This window comes from Colias croceus, chromosome 18 (assembly GCF_905220415.1).
Source record: "Colias croceus chromosome 18, ilColCroc2.1".
In the NCBI taxonomy this organism is placed as follows: Eukaryota; Metazoa; Arthropoda; class Insecta; order Lepidoptera; family Pieridae; genus Colias; species Colias croceus.
Window position 1 is genome coordinate 4,758,452 of NC_059554.1, and position 21,951 is coordinate 4,780,402.

At 35.1% G+C, this 21,951-nt stretch overlaps 1 protein-coding gene across 1 annotated transcript; it reads left to right on the forward strand.

Annotated features, from left to right (window-relative positions):
- The first annotated feature begins 7,625 nt into the window (after window positions 1–7,625).
- LOC123699748 (probable ATP-dependent RNA helicase spindle-E) lies at window positions 7,626–20,879 on the forward strand. The gene is made up of 27 exons (XM_045646763.1): window positions 7,626–7,738; window positions 7,912–8,140; window positions 8,212–8,406; window positions 8,563–8,784; window positions 8,943–9,018; window positions 9,376–9,671; window positions 9,753–9,961; window positions 10,496–10,674; window positions 10,959–11,122; window positions 11,328–11,495; window positions 11,724–11,886; window positions 12,050–12,177; window positions 12,438–12,644; window positions 13,045–13,274; window positions 13,484–13,544; window positions 13,622–13,713; window positions 13,799–13,922; window positions 14,094–14,309; window positions 14,961–15,173; window positions 15,624–15,749; window positions 15,889–16,049; window positions 16,462–16,581; window positions 16,879–17,001; window positions 17,455–17,602; window positions 17,998–18,119; window positions 19,804–20,028; window positions 20,576–20,879. The coding sequence occupies exons 2-27, from the start codon at window positions 7,931–7,933 to the stop codon at window positions 20,712–20,714; spliced, it is 4,317 nt and encodes a 1,438-aa protein (XP_045502719.1). The 5' UTR covers window positions 7,626–7,738; window positions 7,912–7,930; the 3' UTR covers window positions 20,715–20,879.
- The last annotated feature ends 1,072 nt before the right edge of the window (window positions 20,880–21,951 follow it).

A 21,951-nucleotide genomic window follows, 5' to 3' on the forward strand; every position in this document is an offset into this window, starting at 1 on the left:
TTTACTATTTGTTCATTTGAGCATACCTACATATTTTTCAAGTAATGTGTTGTGGGCGTTCCCACTCCCTGAACCGCCGCTCGAGAGCATCAGCCCTCCATTGCTGGACTTGCTCCAGGTATGGATTAATTCCATGCGATCTGGACGCGCTGACGCGGCGATAAACGTCCGCCAGCATCTCGGCATCCAGGTACCACGGGGGCGTCCCAGCCATGACACACGCGGCCTCGAAGGACACTGTGCGATATGCCCTCACGACTCTGAGCGCCATGACCCGCTGCGGTCTACGCAAGTAGGGTCTGGTACGGACGGCTCAACTCCGACCGAATATCCTTCATATCATCACTAAATCTGCAATCTTGTTCTAGCCGTTGTTTCCGTTTTCTGTAAGTAATTTGAGTATCAGTTGGCATAGAACTCGTAGAAAACGAACTTAGCTTCGATAGATCGGGATGCTATCCACCGGCAGTACCCACTGCACCACTGCTGGTTAAACGTGTTGGCGATCTGCGTACACTCATATTTACTCCGCAATGGATAATTTGTGCAGGAATATGAGTCGTCATTTGTTTGACCTAAATCTAACATTTTAATAATTTTATCAGATTGATATCAGAGTCAGGGCCAAGGCGAATAAATATTATGATAATTATCTTGATATTTACTGATGATTCAAGAGGTAGGTTGTTATTTGTAGGATGCATACTACTTGAGAATTATCACCGTCACTGTATGACGACAGGTTCGTCCAAATATCTATCTTTTTAGGGTTCCGTATTTTTAGTTTCACAACGTTTTCTATAAGTTTCAATTTAATTACGGTCGACTTCTTCAACTTCCATAAAACTCAGGAGATTTTTTGCTAGCCTTAATTTCATATCTCCATGTCAATGTCATGCAAGTGCATATACATGGAACAGATCAACATACGACTTATGATTTGGTATATAAAACGGAGTCAAGAAGTGTTTGAGCATTTCAAAATTTGAACCGTTACGGAGTCGAGTTCGTCTAGTCTAGGCGGATTTAGCAATGTATGGAACATTAACTAACTATAATATGTTTGTGTACGGAGCCAACAAATACTGTAGAGTTTACGAAAAATTAATCTACGTTACTTAATATACAGTTTCGTTTTGTCGGATCAAATAAAGCTGTAAGTTTGATAATATAAATGATAATGATCAACATACGACTTTGGATTTGGTATATAAAACGGAGCCAACAAGTGTTTATGGGTGTCTGAATTTCGGCCGTTACGGAGTCGATTCAGTTCGAGATCTTAGCAATAAAAATGTTGAGTATATCAGTTTCTCTATGAATACGTTTGGCAACATCGCTCAAATATTTGCGCCGTTGCCACTCCGGGCAAGATCTATGCAACCGGAGTCGAGTAATATCGGGGAAAAGGTGGAGTCAGGAATGCACGGCAGTCGGGCTGGATCAACTTAGTGCCCAAGTTGGTATTTATATATATATATATATATATATATATATATATATATATATATATATATATATATATATATATATATATATATATATATATATATATATATATATATATTTGCTCCATTTCGTCGTGAGGGACGGTTGTAATCAAAGCCCCGCGAGGGCTGATATATATTTGCACCGTTTCCCCGTAATGGACGGTTGTAATCAAAGCCCCGCGAGGGCTGATATATATTTGCACCATTTCCCCGTAATGGACGGTTGTAATCAAAGCCCCGCGAGGGCTGATATATATTTGCACCATTTCCCTGCGAGCGACGGCTGCACGAGGGATGGTAATTGCATAAGTTGCATGGCTAACCCCTGTTAGGAGTAGCGGCCACATATTTATGTATTTTGCTCTGATCAAGGTTTAAGGTGCTAATAAAAAATTAGCAGTTAATATTAATTTAAATAATATAACAATTAACAAGGTCCTTTAACTTATTTTTCAATGCTAGCGAGAGCTGTCCAGGATGAAATAAGAATTGATTTGACAAAGGTAATTTTTCATTATGTATAAAAAAGGACTTTAGTTAATACAAAATTCATAATTCAAATCATTCACACTAAATTTTAAAAAGAACTTCGATTAATATTCATTTCAGTTCATGAAATCGATGTCACATTTAGTTGCTTTTAAATATCCGTTAACAATCCTTACGAACGCAGCCATACCGTCGTAGGACGATATTAGTGCACAAAATAATTTCCACTCACCCGCAATTTTTTACTTTTTGTCAAGGTGTACAAGTTTATAATATTATTCTAAAACGTTAGAATAAGTGAATTGTAAATCCTTTGAAACAAATGTCTCTAAACCTAATTACTAATTAAGGCATTCCGATAACTATACGTTAACGTCCCTTTCAGCTCAAATTCGATAAACCAGAAAATCTAATTGTAAAATTTTTGGTACTTACACGTTTTAACCAAAAATTTGCATTATTTGAAACATAGGAAACGTAATTTTCAATCAAATTATCCGTGTGTAATAGGTCTATCTATATAATATAAAAGTGAATCCCAAAATGTGTTGGTAAGCGCATAACTTTAGAACAGCTGAACCGATTTCTTTAATTTTTTATTATATTCCTTGAAGTACGAGGATGGTTCTTATGTAGAGAAAACGTGAATATGTACCACGGGCGAAGCCGGGGCGGACCGCTAGTTTTCACATAAATACGGATCAGATAAATACTCTTAAAAGGACACGTATAGTCTTGAATGTGTGGTATATTCATGGTACATACATACATGAGCGAATTCAATCATTATTCAAAGCGGCCAACTCCCGTACAATTTATAACATATCACGACATGTTCTGACACGCCGTGATTCATGCAATTACGCTAACAGCAATTAATATATAATATATAATTTGTTCTTGGAGCTGACTCATCTCGTTCGATAATTTTTAGTAATAAACTATGATTTGAATTCCGAACCGTTCCTAGTGATAACGACAATGTAATAAAGTCGTAGCAATGGATTGCATGCCTGTAAATCTTTGAGTTGGCTCAAAGGCGTTAGCCTTGGATTTATCCATACTATTAATTGAAATTTTTCCACGAAAAATTCACTTGTAACCTTGTAATATAAACACATTATTAAAAATGAAATAAAATGATAAAAATATCTATATACGAGAGAGGGTAATTGATATATCTAGTCAATATCAAATAATTACAAAAGTTATATTAACGATTCGAGTAAAACCGAACGGTAAATCCGTTAAAATTGCTTTACTCACAGTATTAAAGATTCAAATATTAATTTCAAATATATTGCATACTAAAATATTTCAAAAGAAAAGTTACTATTTCAAGTAAAATGTAACGGTTGTATCGTTAATTTTAAATATCTTTATTCATGCTATTGAGTATTTAAGCATATTGAAAAATAAACTATTGCTGAAGGATTCATTAAAAACTTCAACATTTTAAATAGTCCAACGGTTAAACCGTTGATTTAAAATATTTTTACTCATTTTTAAGTAAAATATCATTAGAATAGATGTAAAATAACTCACTGTACCGATGCGACGGGATACACTTTTTCACACTTTTAACACTTGCTATATGCAATACTTAACACTTAATAGCACCAAGGTTGTAGTCTGGTACACAACCTTCTGGCGGCGGAAGCTAGACGCCAATGAAGAAGATTAAAGCGTCTTATTCACGGTCCATCTTGACGTACAAGGCCCTACTCACGGTTCAACACAACCCACAATCTGCTGACACAATTTGTTGAAGTCGCGATTGAGCGTTCTCTACTCACGATTCATCCAACCCTCAATCTGCTGATACAATTTCATTCCGCGATTGCTTGCCACAACGTGTGCACGTCACGTTGATGCCTGGCCTGATGCTAAACCTCAACGCAATAATACGCATTATTAATGGATATACTAATTTATGAAATATAAGATAATTATCTTTGAAAAGCTTGTATTTTTTCCAATTTTATTGATAGATTTCAAGGGCTATAAAGTATAAACGGCTATAAAATATAAACATCTTCCTCAAATATGTAAAAATGTCTTTCCCGCGTTTATCTCAAAACCGCCATTTTGCGATTACTGCGCAGCGCGATTGAGCCGAGATTGGGGCAATCACAATACTCACGTTTCAACACGCACACAATCTGCTGAGACAATTTGTCGGGTTGCTTCCGCGCCGATCCAATACGCAACATGTTGGGTTACGCCCCCAACGTGCCCTCAACTATACTATTCACGACACAATCTGTCAGCTCACTGCAGATTGTGTCAGCAGATTGTTACTGAAATTGAATCGTGAGTAGGCCCTTTACGTCCCGCCAAGGTCATACACGATGCACGACGCATATTCACGGTCCATCCCCGCTGTACGTCAGCTCAAGGCTGCCAGTGTTGCCACCGAAGTATCAAGCTACCCACCAGAAGAGACCTCTGAAACCACCAGAAATCCACTGTGCTGGATGTATAAAGAGTAAATAAATATTTTTAAAAATGTGTTTTTTTGTACTTTTTGCAGTACCTAAGAATTTTTCATTATTTTTAAATGAATTACATGAATCCAAACATTCCAAATCTAAATTTATTTCAAGAGCTCATTTTTAATTAATTTTTAATGAAGCTCGGTTTCTCTCTTCCCGCCACTTCACATTCATGACCGAAAAGACTCTTTCAGTAAATGCTGAAGTGGCGGGAACAGAGAGTATAATATAGCTAATCATTTTTTTTAAACAAACAAATTCGTTAGGACATTTTTTTAAAATAAATTGCCATTTTTCTGCAGTGGACTTTTGCATAAAATCTTTGTTATTCAACAATTCGCCTTGGAGTTCTTTTAAAATAATAACTTCTGAATATAAACTGTCCACGTGTACTAGGTTGATCCAAAAGTAATGATAATTGGGTATTTCCTGTGTACATAAAAATATAAAATAACTGTTTCTTGCTTGCTCATGTACTCACTACGTTATCACAAAACTAAACTAACTACTAAGTTATCACAAAAAAATCATATCAATAGGCCACGTTTCCAAGTATTTACATTAATTTCTGTTGGCAACACTGATCTGCTGTACAGCAAGCCTATTCACTGTCCATCTGCACGACGTTCGCGGTGGTGGGGGTGCTCGCTGGATGAAAAATTGGTCCAAAAAAATTGTACCAATTTGGAAAAAAGGAAAAATCTGAAGTAAAAACAATTGTAGTTAAGAAACACTGAGTTCTTACTTGACTTTGCCGCACCTCTTGGGTCTTACGTTTGAAATCTGCTTAGAGTTATGTGGTGCATTTGTGGAAGTAGTGGCCAAACCAGCCCGCAGCAGTAGAAGGAATGCTGTCAAGCTCAGACATCATTGTGACTTTGTGTCTTGTTCCATCCAAGGCTTGAACAATTATATACCCATCCTTAGTCCAGCAATTGGTTACTCCAAAGCGAGCTCTAGCAGAAATAAAAACATCATGTCTTTCTTTTATAAGGAATTCAGAGAGTGTATAACCACTGCCCTTTAGAGAGGTCTTGGAAAACCAGATAGTATCTCTTAAAGAAACATCTATAAACTTGACGATGATGGGCCTAGGCTTATCTGACTTCGCAGAACCTAGACGATGACACCGGGAGATTGCTTCCTGTTGAAATTGTGGAATTTTCATATGATCCATTACCACTTTGGTTACCAGGTTGGCGGGAATTTCCTTTGGTGCTTCAGGTATTCCATGTATAAGTAACATTTTTCTCCGACTAGGAACTCAATTTGTGATTGCAAAGTATGGAGAGAGGCAACAACAAAGGAGCGGAAGGTGTTGAATTCGGCTGCTAATTTTGAAGTGGGGCTGGTAGAAGCAGGTTGAAAATTATTAGTGTTTTTAACATTCTGCAAGTCACGCTGAAATTCAGCCATTTTAGCATTGAACAGAGCGGCCATGTCTGTCATGGATTGTTTAACAGATTCCATTGTGTGGTACCAAAAGTGATACAAAAGTTCTAGTGTGTAGTTGTTGGATTTTTATAAATGGAGATTAACTGGTGGGTGAAGGCTCAAAAATTAACACATACAGGTAAATTAAAACTAAGTATTTGTATGAAAAATTGAATATTAAATACTAGAGATCACAAAAAAAACGTGTGTCTACTTTTTGCTCCTACCCTCAAAAAAAAAAACAAAAAAAAAAAAGCGTTCGTATATTATCGATTTATGACAAAAAATCTATTTCATATTAACGTTGATTTATTTATTTTGTTTCATTTATATGTAGTTGTTGTTGCAAATAATAGATGTAAATTTTTTACCGCAGGAAAATAAAAAATACCACGTGATTGTTTTATTTGACTTATGTGTTTTAGTTTTAGTTTGTTGTTTATTAATTTCTCTTTTAGATTATTAATAAATTCATTTTGTTTTAGATTTCCAGAGCTAAATAAAAAATGGGTATAAAACATGAGACATGAGTAGATTGGACGCCGCGGCCGCCACAATTTGCTATATTGTGTTCACTGCATTTCGAGCCTGCGTGTTATCAAAATGGATACTCTAGAGTCTAGAAGAATTGTGCAATCTTACGCTTACGTTTTTTTTTGTTCCTGTAGATAATAAATATTAAATACATTTGATTAAAGAAAGTGAATTTTTATTTTGAAATTTTTTACACTTAGAAGTTACTTTAAATGTGTAACTATGTGAAAATTAAACGGTTGATTAAATGACAGTTCTAATAGATGAGAAACTATCTGTGGAAACTACTATTGAAATACATACTTAATATACATGCGTTTTCAAAGAAAAACCCGCATAGTTCCCATTCCTGTTGGATTTACGGGATCAAAAGTAATTTTTCCAAATTTCATTGTAATCGGTTTAGTAGTATTCGCGTGAAAGAGTAACAAACATCCATCCTCACAAACTTTCGCTTTATTAGTAGGATGTTAGGAAAATGTTTTCATTAAAACTGTCCTTTTATTAACTTGTTAAAATTAAAATTCTGCATGATTCCTTCATGCTGACTGTGCCTTTCTCCTCACTCCTTTAACTTTATCATCATTAATTCCATCTTTATTTTAAATTAGTTACATTTCAAGTTTTAAAATTTCTTTTATAATATACTAGCTTTCCACCCGCGTTTTTAAAGAAAATCCTGCACAGTTCCCGTTCACGTGGGATTTCCGGGATAAAACCTATCCTATGTGTGTATGTACAAAATTTCATTGTAATCGGTTCCGCAGTGAAAGAGTAACATCCATTCTCGCATAATTTCGCATTTATTATATATATATACGTAGGATTAAACAAAGAATGTATTCAACTGAAATTAATTATTAGTTTTTTTTTATTTTTTTATTTATTATTTCACGAAACCGTACCTAAATGCAAAATACATTCACGATTTTATCGATTGAAGCACATCCCATCACTATCACCTTCTATCTATCTAAATACGTACCTATAGTAAAAATGGTGCCATGCTCAGTGCCATGACTATGTTGAAAAGTAGCTTGTTGTCTATAGCTGTCTCATTCTTTCATACGACGTTTTCTTTAGATAGAGAGAAACAAATATATGTAAATTGTATACGCTCGATACAAGTACTCTATAGGTTTATTGCTCGGCGGCAACATTTTGTTGATTTAATAGGTAGGTAGGTACCTAACAAAAATATTTGCAAGGTAAAAGTAAAACATTTTATAATATTTAAGGCTTATTGTCTCCGTTCTTATAATTAAAGAGCAGTAATTTTTTTTACAACAAACGTAGGTGAGCATTTTTAAAAACAATTTTGTTTAATCATATTCCCATCTTATTTTATATATTGACAATAGCATGTTCATTTATTACAAAAGCATGTTTCTATTTGCTAAAAGTTGCTAAATATAAAATATTCAGTCTTATGAGAATATTGGATTATATTTATGTATTTTATTTACCAGTTGTTCAAATATATGAATAATGGACGAACTTCGGGCGTTTTTCAATAATCCTCCCACAAGTTCACAAAAAATTAAACTACGAGGGCCGCTCACGGCAGGTCGTCGTATCACTAAACATGATACAATAAATGAGCTTAATCGCTCCGAAGACCATCGTCATTCCGTACTTCCAAGTGGTACTGGTTATGCTAAAGAAGCTCAACAAAGAGAAGTTGAAATTTATTTGAAGGTAAAAATAAGTTCATTCATAAAATAAAGTTTTAGCATTTCCATGTAATGATGTTATTGGTTTTATTTTAGAATGAGAGGGAGCGGCTGAACTTTGAAAGTATGTCTGAAGGTTTAAATTCTTTAGAGGATCTCTCATCATGGGCTTCAAGTAGGCCACATTTATTAGATCTTACCGAGGAAGTGATGACCCATGTGTATAACAAATACACTTTTCAAAGGAAAGAAGATACTAAGAACCTCCATATAAATGAACATCATGATGAGGTTTGTTTGATATGTTTTTTGAACCGAATATTTTCTTAAATAATACTACAGCTAGGTTTTTGCTAAAATTAAATTAACTTTTAAGTTAAATGTTTAAGTTTTTTTCTTAATCACAATATGAAATTGTTGATTGATTGATGATTGATTTTAATATAGATCATGAAATACATCAAATCTTATGGAGTAGTGATAATAGAAGGTCCCACTGGATGTGGTAAAACAACACAAGTGCCGCAGTGGATTTTGGATGATGCTTATAACAAGAGACAAGCATGTAAAATAGTTGTCACTCAGCCAAGGAAAATTGCAGCCATATCTATTGCAAAGAGGGTCGCTCAAGAGAGGGGCTGGGATGTAGGAGGGATTGTTGGTTACCAGGTTTGTACATTGATTGTATTCATTTTACGATTGGCATATTTTTCAAGTAGATGAGCTGACTTAAATATAGAATATCCTGTAATACTTTAGATGGAATTTGTCTCTCAACAACTAAAAATAGTCTATGTTATAAGGCATAATTGTTGAATAATTTACAGGTGGCTTTAGAAAACAGAACTTCAAATGACACTCGAATATCATATGTCACTACAGGAGTATTACTTCAGAAATTAGGTACGCTATAACTTATAGTAATAAGATAAAATATGTTACAAACACCAATAACTTTATACTATATAGTTGTTGTATATGATATTATACATATATTTATAATATATATTGAATATTTATAATTATCATATATTTCTTTTTTCCTAAAGCCTTATTTTTTGCTCACCCACCTCCTTTTAACGTCACATACGGTGGCCTGGAAGAGATCGCTACCTAGCGATAAGGCCACCGTTTGTTTGTACACATTATTTTCCTTTTATCTGTACTTTATGTGTCTCTTTTTCTTTTGTGTGTGCAATAAATAATTAAATAAAATAAATAAATACCTAAATAACTTTCTTAATAATGTCTTTGTTTTAGTTAATTCAAAGAATATGAATGAGTATACACACATAATATTGGATGAGGTTCACGAGAGAGGTCAGGAAATGGACTTCCTACTGTTGGTTGTTAGGAAGTTTCTCCATACAGTCTCGCCACGGGTCAAAGTCATTCTCATGTCTGCTACATTTAATGTAAAAACATTTGGTGATTACTTTTCCCTACCATGTCCTACCACCAAGAAGCCTACGTCAACGTCTGTGAGAGTGCAGTCAGGAAAATCGAGATACACTACAAAAATATTTTACTTAAATCAATTGAATAAGTTTGGATCTGTGAGTATTTTCTATGGAAAATAATATGTATGTTCAATATAAAGCAAATTATTTTTAAATTATTATTTATAATTCCCGTAGATTCCACAACAGCAAGGCTCACCAGAAATTGCTCCAGATATGAACCATCTAGTTGTTAAACTTGTAAATGCCTTTGAAAATATAGATAAGAAAGAAGAGTTTGAAAAAGATGATATTTCTGAAGAAGACTTGCCATCTATACTGATATTTTTGCCTGGTATTAATGAAATTGAAGAACTATACTCCTGTTTAACTGATCGACAAATGAGGTATTTAATTATGTCAAAATGTTGCACTAATATGCATATTTAATGAACAGACTTAATTTTTTCCTAACACGAATAGTTCCTAACATTTTTACTTTTATCTAAAATATGTCCTTTGTAGCATGATTTGACAATAAAGTTATAACATACTAGTGCTCCGCCCCGGCTTCGCCCGTCACCCGTGGTACATATTTCGCAATAAAAGGTAGCCTATGTCCTTTCTAGGGTATCAAAATATCTCCATACCAAATTTCATGCAAATTAATTCAGTAGTTTCGGCGTGATTGAGTAACAGACAGACAGACAGAGTTACTTTCGCATTTATAATATTAGTATGGATAAAAATGTTCTTAGGAAAACCCAGCCTATGCGTATAAGAGGCAGAGTTTTCTAATGATCAATACTACTTAACTCTCATCTAAAACGTTATAATTTCAAAGAATGTTCGCATTCGAACAATTTTTGACGTACTTTTCATATGCATTTGATTGACTCGGACAGACAAGCTATTTACAGATGATAATGTTTATATTATAGGATGAAGCTATGTGGCGCGGATTGCGCTCAACACGAGTGGTGGGTATTGCCTTTACACTCGACCATAACAGCTGACGAACAAGTGCGCGTGTTTCAAAGAGCTCCTCCCGGTCATAGGAAGATTATACTCGCTACGAATATCGCGGAGAGTTCCATTACAGTGCCTGATATTAAATATGGTAAGTGAATATTGAACCAAGAAACAGTCATTCTGTATTTTTATTTGATTAGAGCACATAATATGGAGATGGATATTTCTTTTTAATTAATTAGAAAATTTTTCAATTTGTTTGGACAGTCTTTTCTATTAATTGTGTTATTTAATTAACAGATTTTATCCTTCCTTAAGGAATGTCCATTGTTTAGTATTTTCAGCTTTTTATAACGTTCGGTTTTAAGTATCATAATAAGACAATGTGACTTTTATTAACGTGATGTTATATGTGATGTTATTCCATAACAGTGATCGACTTCTGCCTGATGAAAGTATTGGTAGCGGATACAAGCACGAACTTCACGTCGCTGCAAATGATATGGGCGTCGAAGGCGAACTGCGAGCAGCGGGCCGGCCGTGCGGGCAGAGTGCGGGATGGACGAGTGTATAGACTGGTTTCTGATAAATTTTATGTAAGTGTATACAAAATATTTATTTAATAAATAAATAACAAATAAACTTTAATACTAATAATTTTTACTTTATAATTGACCCCGTTTCTCCAAATTAAAATTGTAATTTTATAATTTTTTAATAAAATACAAATATATTTGACAGCACCAAATATCAGTTTCAGTTGAAATGTCTACAATATATTATATTCTTGTTATATTTTAGGAAGATTTACTGGACGAGAGTCTACCAGAGATGAACCGTTGCCCTCTGGAACGGCTGGTGCTGCTCTCTAAAACGCTAGACATGGGCCCGCCCGCGGATATTCTTGCTCTGGCCATGGATCCACCAGATATGTCCAATATACACCGAACCATACTTGTGTTAAAAGAGGTACATAATATAATGTCCTACAATGTTCGAAAAAAAATTAAAAACAATTCTTCAAGATGCCATACTTTCTAGCTTTAGTAGCACAATTTGAAGAAATTTTGACTAGCCTTTTTACATAAAGTTCATAATAAAATGATTTTTATCGAATTATAAAAGCCAAAAAATACAAAAAAAAAAAAATTCTTACGAATCCAAATACGTAAAACGTAAAACAATTTATTCTTATAGACAGGCGCATTGAAGAAAATGATAGATGGAGAATGGAGTACATCAGATGGGGATATCACTCACTTGGGTCGTCTAATGGCCACCCTACCAATTGACATTAGAATGTCCAAACTAATCATGCTTGGATACATATTTGGGTGTCTGGATGAAAGTGTTATTATGGGTGGGTAGTTGATATATTTTATTTTTTTTAATCATTAGATGGTTATAGTGGTACATTTAAATTTAATGCAATATTTTCCTTGTTATTTCATTGCAATTGTTAACCAACATATAAATAATTTCGAAAAATGCATAAAAACCTAATTGTTCTATTTTTTCTACAGCTGCTGCAATGTCTGTCAAAAATGTGTTTAGTAGTCCTTTCCGTGAACGCATGAATGCCTATAATTCGAAGCTTACTTGGGCTGATGGCTCGACGAGTGACTGTGTCGCTTTTCTTAACGTTTACAAGGTAAATACTAAATATTAAAAAATGAGTTGCAATTATTGAGAGATGAAATTTCAACGGTTACAAAAACATATTTCAAAAAGAAAAATGTTATTGCATTGGCAAAATTTTAAGTTTAATATTTAAAATGATGAACATATTATCACGATTTTTTGTTACAATTTATATAGTAATATGTCTGTTGCTGTATTTTATTATATTTTGATGTTAATACAATCTACTAATTTTGTATGCTTTTTAATTTTATATAACAAACAAAACAGGTATGGAACCACCTCCGTCAACAACAATACTTCAAGCAAGCCGGCAACACGGAAGCGCAATGGGCGCGACGCTTCTACGTGCAAGTGCGTGCGATGCGCGAACTTGATGATATGGTGCGGGAGTTACGGAATAGACTGTCCAGGGAGGGCATGGAGTCGGCTAATAATACTCCGTGGAGTAAAAACGAGCTGCCTATTGTGCTGAAGGTAATACTATTTTTAGTAATAGTGTTAAATTAAAGATAATGAAATTACGAAAAGAAATCGTCCTGCATTAGTATGGAATCGCAGGCGAACATGCCTCTAGGTTTACTAATTCAATAGTTTATCATTTATTGATCATATTTGTATGAACTAAAATGTACAATCTCATATTATGATTCTTAGGATGTTATGTTTGAGGGAAACAGCATTTAACAATTTCTTTCGTATTTTTTATGAAACTCACAATGTCTATCAGTAGATTTCCTAATTAAAATTAATATGTTTGAAGTTTGGAAAAGCTTGTGTTACAGACAAGAAAAAATTAAAGAAGCACTTTACAGACACTATTAACGTCAAATTTTCAATTCAGAAACCGGTTGTAAATCTTGTGTCGTATTTGCAGGTGATACTAGCGGGTGCGTTCTACCCGCAGTACTTCATACAAGTGGGCGGTGACGAGGGTCGTGAGCGTGAAGCTGTACGCACGTTGGGTGGGCTCGACCCGCGTACAACTGTGTACTTGCGGGGATTCCCTGATCACCAGCCGCCTGAAATATACGCGGCTGCTATACGATCAGTGGTGAAGCAGCATATAGGAGACGAGCCTAGAGTCACTTTTGATAAGAATAGCCGGTAAGTTTGTAGCACGTGGTGGTAAAGGTACCCGCATAAATACTATACGCACAACTGTACCTGCGTAGCTTTCCCAACCACCATATTTATGCATTGAAATGTTTTTGTTTTTGGAATTTCTTCTCCCGTTAAATTATGCACCTTTTTATCATTTCTACTTTACTGCCTTAAAATGAATTAAATATTTTTTTACAATTTAATTTCAACAGAAAAGTATATCTAACGTTTGATGGTGATGTGGGCGTGCAGCGTGACAAGAACAAAGGTGGAGTAAGTAAAACCTTCATTACTTAATATATCGTATTTTTTTAATATAGGTAAAACAATATGATACGGCATGTTTTCAGGATCCAACAATACCTGGTCAAGTGGTGTTGCCAGTTTATAAAGCCATAAAAGCTCGACATTTACAAATGCCCATAAGGATTCCATTGCTTCCGTAAGTTTATTTAATTTTTAATCTTATTTCTGATGCATAAGGAATAGGAACGAGGCGATGAAATAATTCCTTTATACAATTCTAGCCTGGAGAAAGCAAATGCTTTGGCGGCCGCAGCAGAAGCGTTGAAGGCAGCACGAAATGTAGATAACATGGTGCCGCGTTTACCAGAAATTGACGATACATATTTTCCTCTAAAAATATCCCAGGTATGAAACCATACAATATAAAAAAATCGTAATATTTATTTGACTCATAATCACAGAAAAAAATATTTTTTATTTTATCCTTACAACCAACTTAAGCTGAGTCCGTATCAAAATGAAAATCTCTACTTAATAAAAAAAATATAGCTTCTCAAATACCTTCTATATTTTCAGCTAATAAACGTCGGTCGTTTCTGGGTGCAATACGACGACGAATCAACAGCCAATGAACTGCGACACATACAGAACACATTGAACCGCAAGCCGCTAGCGCCGTTCTCTGGGCCCGTAGTAGCGGACACGTTGGTTGCGGCGCCGTATACCGACGATACGGGCACTATGCTGTACCGCGCGAGGGTCACTAAAGTGCTGCCTAGGGATATGCTTGAGGTTGGTGCTTGAGACAATATTACTCAATAGTAACATTCCGTATGTTTCTATTGTGTTATTTTGAATAGTTTTTAAATATTTTTATATATTTGTACTTTAAGATTTGAAGATTTTGATTCATGAAATTCACGAGTTTAATGTCCGAGAATATTAGTAAAATTATTCCGTTAATTTCTAGAAGTAACCGTATTGCTATTTGTGCAGGTTTTAGACTTATGAGCAAATTTTAAAAAAAATGGGTTCTTTGAATCCTCCTACAATCTTGGCTCACCCCTCACGCTTGAGGACTTTCGATATGATAATCTGAACATGTCAAGAAATAACTGTGCGATTTTCAAAATTACGCGAATTATTTCCGCTAATGGCCTGTTTTCGGCTTAATTTTCTCGGGACTATTATGTAAAAATTATTATATAAAATTTGGATTTAATCTTAGATACTAATATTATATAGCTGAAGAGTTTGTTTGTTTGAACGCGCTAATCTCGGGAACTACTGGCCCGATTTGAAAAATTGTTTCGGTGCTAGATAGCCCATTTATCGAGGAAGGTTATAGGCTATATATCATCACGCTACGACCAACAGGAGTGGAGCCACCGCAGCAGCTAGTTATATAATACGTCCGTAATATGTTTTGATTGCACTGGGCAGGTGTTCTACATAGACTACGGCAGCGCGGGGCGCGTGTCGGCGGGCAGCGTGCGCGCGCTGCCGGGCGAGTGCGGGGCGCGCGCGCCGCTGGCCATGCAGTGCGCGCTGGCGGAGCTGGCGCCCGCGCCGCTGCTGCACGCGCACGCGCACTGGCCGCCCGCCGCCACCGCGCTCTTCGCCCAGCTCGTAGCGCGCCCCCGACTCATCGGACGGGTCAGTGGCTAAACAGTCATTTCATTAATAGCCTAGGCGATTTGTTAAAAGCGTTATATGTAAACGATTAGTTATTCTGAATGATATCCAGCCGTTTTGTTGAATATAACAACGGCGCATTATATAAGAGAATGTTATTAAACGACACTATTTAATAAAAAGTCTAATTGATTTAATGAATTGGCTGTGATCTATTATAAATAACAAGAATAAAAATGAAAAAGATAAATCACAAATGACGAAGTCATTAGCAATCCAACTAGCGCGGGGTAAGGTGCCCTATGTTCCAAAGGCCAATGCAAAAAATGTGTATTCGAGACGGGGTATTTTTCTTAGTAGTTATACCGAATTTTTCTTCGACGGCTACTAAACCATCATTAAAAAATTATAGTTTTAGACATTTTTTCCAAAATTTACAAATCAAACTTTCTAATAAGATATCATTTACAGGTGTATTCCGTAACGCACGGTGTAGTATCAATAGAACTGATGGGGGAGGGAGGCAAAATAAACATCAACAAGGAATTGATCGCTAAGGGATTTGCTATCAGTTGTGAAGAGAGCTATGATTCAAAGGTATGTTGTTAAAACACTTATTATTGCGACTAAATTAAAAAAAGACATAATGTAAGGATAAATTCCTCGTCATGTATAAATAACTAAATTTCTTACATAATATTTGACTAAAAATGCACTATAACCCTTTTCTTTTTAGTTAAATCACGAACTTAGGCAAACGGCAACAGAGCTCAATATGGCACAAAAGCGTGCGTTTAACAAAGAACAAACGGAGCTAGCGTTCAATCAGACATGTGATATTGGCCCACTTAGCTTCAAGGAGTGTATTTCGGATGTCTGTCTGAAAGGTCCTACGAGGTATGACTTTTTTTTCCTCATTAAGTTGTTTCGAACTGAGTCAGTTTCATATTTATTCTACTAGTAAACAGGTTCACTCTTATCTTTATCTACCCCAAAATTTGGATTTAATTTCAATAAGCATTGACGAAAATTAAATTATTTTTATAAGAAATAAAAAAAATGACGTGTGGCACTCGGGGACTGCCGCGGCATGCTATGCCTTCAAGCCACACCTCCGCCCGTCGGAGTGGGGAGCGTGAGGTTTTTTCGTTCTTTCTCGATTCGGTCCCCGCGCTCAAGGCCCGCGATAGAAGCTATGCAATAGCTTAAAAAAACTTATTCATGTTATTTAATGTTAAATATGAAATATCAGTTAGTTTGATAGGCATTTTTCCTTCGATCATAAATTAATATAATTGATATATTTTAGCCCACTCGAAACAACGCTACACAATATGATGTACGCGAGCCGCGATAAGCAAGTGACGGTTGAATGGAGTTCTGTCAACTCTGTATTGCTGGATACTGAACCACAGGAACTTTATGAAAGGTATAAAAACTGTACTTTTACTATAAAAATAGGTACTAACTTTTAATTACTTTACTTGACTTATCGTCAAAATAAATTCCTGCTGCTGCATTTTGTTTTTTTTTTATTAAATCTTTTCATAATTGAAATAAAATGAAATACGTTTATTATGGAAACATAAAATAAGGTACAAAGAAAATGACCAAGTAACTACACACAGTATTATATGTTTGTAAAAAACAGAGGCAGAATAAGAATTTGCTAAAGTAATGGGTGTATGAATAATTCAATTGTTTGCTAATATTTTATTAATTGCAGATTGCTAGTAGCAGGAGAAGTGGGCCACAACGAGCACAGTGGCAAATTAACCCTACGCCATACAACGCTGATGCCGAACATTCCCGGTCTGCCGGCTATTTTGGCACTGCTCTTCTGTCCTGTGTAAGTTTCTTTTAGTGTTGATATTAGTTCTAAAGTCCTAAAGCGCAAATAATGAATATCGTCTGTGAATGTTTTTTTTTTAAATAACTGTATTATTTATGATACTCTTAAGTTCATGACCACAATACCAAGACATAAAAAGAGCAATTTAATAAAACCCATACTTAATATTATAAATGCGATGAAATTTCTGTTACTCAATCACGCCTTAACTACTGAACCAATGTGCATGAAATTTGGTATAGAGATATTTTGATACCCGAGAAAGGACATAGGCTACTTTTTATCCCGGGAAATAGGATAGGTTTTATCCCGGAAATCCCACCGGATGCGGGTTTTTGTTTGACTGCGCGGTCGAAGCCGCGTGTGTAAAGCTAGTATTGAATATTTTTTAAAAGGTATCTTGTTTCTATATCTAATTTTTAAAGTTATTAAAGTTATTTTCCTCTACAGTGCTGAATTACGCCGCGACTCCGCTTGTACCCGCTACGTGAGCGTTCTATGTGGTCTGGGCAGTGAAGAAGACGGCCAGCCATACTTCCCTGAACACGATCTGTTGGTTAATATCGATGCGCAACTTACTGTTGAAGATATTGGCCTGGTTAGTATATTTTGGTTACTTGATTCCGCTGGTACAAATCTTGCAAGGTCAAATTTAGCCAAGTCGGTTTAGACATTCTCTGCCAGTGTATCAATATTATCTGTAACTAGCCGCGCCGCGCGGTTTCACCCGCGTGGCTCCTCTCCTGTTGGTCTTAGCGTGATGATATATATCCTATAGCCTTTGATAAATGGGCTATCTAACACCGAAAGAATTTTTAAAAATTCAAATCGGACCAGTTCCTGAGATTAGCGCGTTCAAACAAACAAACTCTTCAGCTTTATACAGTATATCTCGCTTGATTGAATCTGATGTGTTGTTAATCTTATCAGATTATTTATTTTCTATAACGACACTTGCAAGAATGTTTTTATTACATTTGCAATATATTTCAGATAAACCACATTCGCTATTTAATGGACTATACAATGCATATCAGTCGCAAGGGCGATGTGACCACCGACGATACGGACTTCACGCACAATATACCCAAGTTTATACGAGACGATCTCATGAAGTAAGACCTTTTATTTATTTGTCTTTAATACAAAGTTTATATCTATTCTAAGAAATAACACGCGAGGCCGGGTTAAATATTAGTTTGAATGTAATAAGAATGTACTGCGATTCTACACAGCTACCTAATTGATGTAGGTAGTTGATAACGAAACGCAGCAAGTCAACGACTATTAGCAAAGTGAAGGTAGTTGGGTCGAGCGTCGTATAAACAACGTCCGAGCCCCTAGGCACGATTCGTACGAATGCGACACGAGACAAAGGAAAGCGGCTTTTTATAGTATTCGACAGCTAAGCATGTTCAGACTTGAAATAATGACAACTATGTTGACAACTATTCATCCACAAAAATATTAAATCAAAAGTTACGTCTAAGGCCGCCTTTACACCTGTAAGTTACTTTCGTAAAAATTATGTAGCTGACTTACGGTTGCATTTACACTTAAAATAAACTTACAGTAAATAATGCTTACGTAATTTTTGTGAGTTTAAACTTACATAAATTATTACACGCCCGTTTACATTAAATCAGTAAAAAAAAATGCCTCGAAGACGCCACGTTCAAGCGGCTGCTGCATATATAATTTTGTCAAATAAAAAGCGACGGAAAAATAATACTGAAAGAAAATGCTGGGTAAAACCTTGGTTAGAAAAAAGAATGGCACAAGGTGCGTTTGAAAATCTTTTGAAGGAGTTTTGTCACTTTTTGTCACTTCTTGGCTAAATTGTCCTTTCAAATTATGCAACTTTCTAATGATTTCATCTGGAGTGGTATTAAACATTTCGCTAAGTTCAACATGTAGTGAATTTGTTTTTACGCGGTTTTTGTATTCTTTATTTTTGTAGTCCCACAGTATGGGACGTGCTTCAAAAGCGGTAATTAAAGCTTCTACCTCGTTTGGTGACCAGATTTTATTTTGTTTTTGTTTAGAGGACATTGTTTTGGTGAGTTCTCAACTTATCAAAATAATTCAATAAGCTGCGAGTCGCTTCCGTAAGCAAACTCGAACACGTTTAGACTTGTAATTTTTAAATTTACGAAAGTTGTAAAAAATTACAGTAAGTTACTTACAACGAGTGTTTACACTTGAAAATTTATCGTAAGTAGCTTACGTAAGTGACTTACGTAAGTAAAACTTACAGGTGTAAAGGCGGCCTAACACTATTGTAATTACATACATTTTCATTCAATAAGAATTAAAAAAGCTGCTACAGTGTCCGTGACTGGTATTGTTTTTGTACAAATATTAAAACATTAACATAGAGTCCAAAAATGCTATATTATGTGTTATATTTATAAATATATTTAGTGACAAAACCCTAATTCTGTTTGAGTTACTTAGTTGCCCTTTTAAAGAAATGATAACATGAACACCTTATTTAATGAATACAAGTCAAAATCAAATATTTATATATTCAATTAGCTTTCTTTTAGCACGTGTGTGAATCGTCATAACATAGTTTTACCATTTACAACCTATCATTTATCATCAATATGATGTTTTTTTAAGCTATTGCATAGCTTCTATCGCGGGCCTTGAGCGCGGGGACCGAATCGAGAAATTCCGTAACGAAAAAAACCTCACGCTCCCCACTCCGATGGGCGCAGGTGTGGCTTGAAGGCATGCTATGCAATAGCTTTACCGCGGCAGTCCCCGAGTGCCACACGTCTTTTTTTATTTCAGATTACTCCCAAAACGTCGCAAACACCGTGAGCCAGAAACTGTAGTGAACGCATGGGAATGGCGCTCAGTGCCCGAGCAAGAGTTCCTAGAGATATCCGTACCTGATATGGTGGAAAGGGCGGAGTTGTTCCCTCTACACGCGCCTCTAGAACTGGCGCCGTTGCCAAGGGAACGGCTGCTCGAACTCAAGAGGGACAATGATGACCTCAAACAACTTGTCGCTAGGTACAATTTTGTATTACTGCATTTATTACATTATGGGCGGAAAAGTTTTCGTTGCTAGTGATATTTTCATATATCTATATATATAAAACTCAAAGGTGACTGATATAGTGATCTATCAACGCACAGCCCAAACCACTGGACGTATCGGGCTGAAATTTGGCATGTTGGTAGATGTCATAACGTAGGCGTCCCCTAAGAAAGGATTTCCCGAAATTCTTGCGGGAACGTGGAAAAACGAGGATGCACGTACAAAGTCGTGGGCGGAAGCTAGTATCATATAAATGTCATTAAAACGGAAATGTTTGATAATATATTTCCGCTTATGATATTTCCAAGTTTTCCGAATAGTATGATGAGGCAATGATTTCAATGAATGAACAAACGAATTAATTAAATATATGACAATGCACTATACCGATACACCACATTTAGACAAGGGAACATTTCTATTATTTAAGTTAAAACTAGACGTCTCTATCGATTTTTAACCGATTTATAGTCTGTTTATTCTGCAGCAAGCTTTAGTAAATGTATATTTTTTGTGCAGGGCGTCGTTGGCATCCAACGCGCAGTTTGCGTGCAAATTATGCGGGACCGTGCAAATGGCTGCGCACGCGATGCGCATACATCTCTTATCCAACGGACACAAGGAAAAGGAAGAAGACTTCAGGATTGTGCAGGCTTAAAATTTACTTTTTTTATTTTATTTTTTGTATTACCGTCGAATAAGTAGAGTGAGACTATAACCGTCCTATTAAAAAAAAAAAAAACTTAAATGTACTTTCTTTAAACACAGACTATAAAGTCATGATTTTACTTTAGTACAGAGGTTTTAACTTTTCCTCGTTTGTTTTTAAGTTTAGTTGTATGTGATATAATAGATATTATGACTCGTATTATGTAATATGTTATTTTTTTCAGCCAACTTAAGGGGAAAACATAATTTCTATATCAGTTATTATGTAAAAGATATGTTTCATATCTGTCTTAAAACTTTATTTTTTAGTAAATAGCCTTGAATGTCCATCTAACATTAAAGTGTACATAAAATATATCTTTATGACATTTACATTACGTATTGTCTAATACAAATAAGGTATAGTTATTGAGTTGTTAATCAAGACCCCATCGAGATAGATATTGGTTTTTAAAAGCGAATTAGTTTTTGTTGATTTTTATAGCTTTTAGTATGCTTTGAGCATTATATGTGATTAATCCGTGTCAATTCATTTTTTACTGTTTCCTTAAAGATTCGATATTAATTTATCGAAATCACTTTTTATTTCCTTAGAAGTGTGATATAAGTTTATTATAATTTGCTTTTTTTGTTTTTTAGTTGTATGAAAAAAAATGTTGAGTGACTTGACTATTCTTTTAAAACATAGTTTAAGTATGTGACACTAATTAGAAATTATTTCAGTTTTTTTTGTTATATTCTATTGGACACAGAGTACGAGAAAGTTCTTTAAAAACCACACATATTCGTATGGCAATTTGGTTCGTGTCCAATTTTATTCTGTGATTTGTGTATCCTTTTGATTTACATAGCTTGTAAGAAGATATGATTATACCACCTATTGATCTGTTATGTTTAGGAATAAAGAAGTGGCCAAATAAATGAATATTTTCTGATATGTTGTCCTTTTTATATTAATTATAACCTTATATTTTGATATACATATTATTCAGTAAATTAGAGTTAAAATAATGCTGATTATTTTAACTCTAATTTACTTAATAAAATGTATAGCAAAATATTGATTAAAATCTATACATATAATAAATCTGTAGAAGGGTCAATTCTGTACATTGAAAATATTGAAAAAATAACTAGCAACTGTTACTGGATCGATACCAAACCCAAATATGTGATTAAAAAAATTTTTGTCTGTCTGTCTGTCTGTCTGTCTGTCTGTCTGTCTG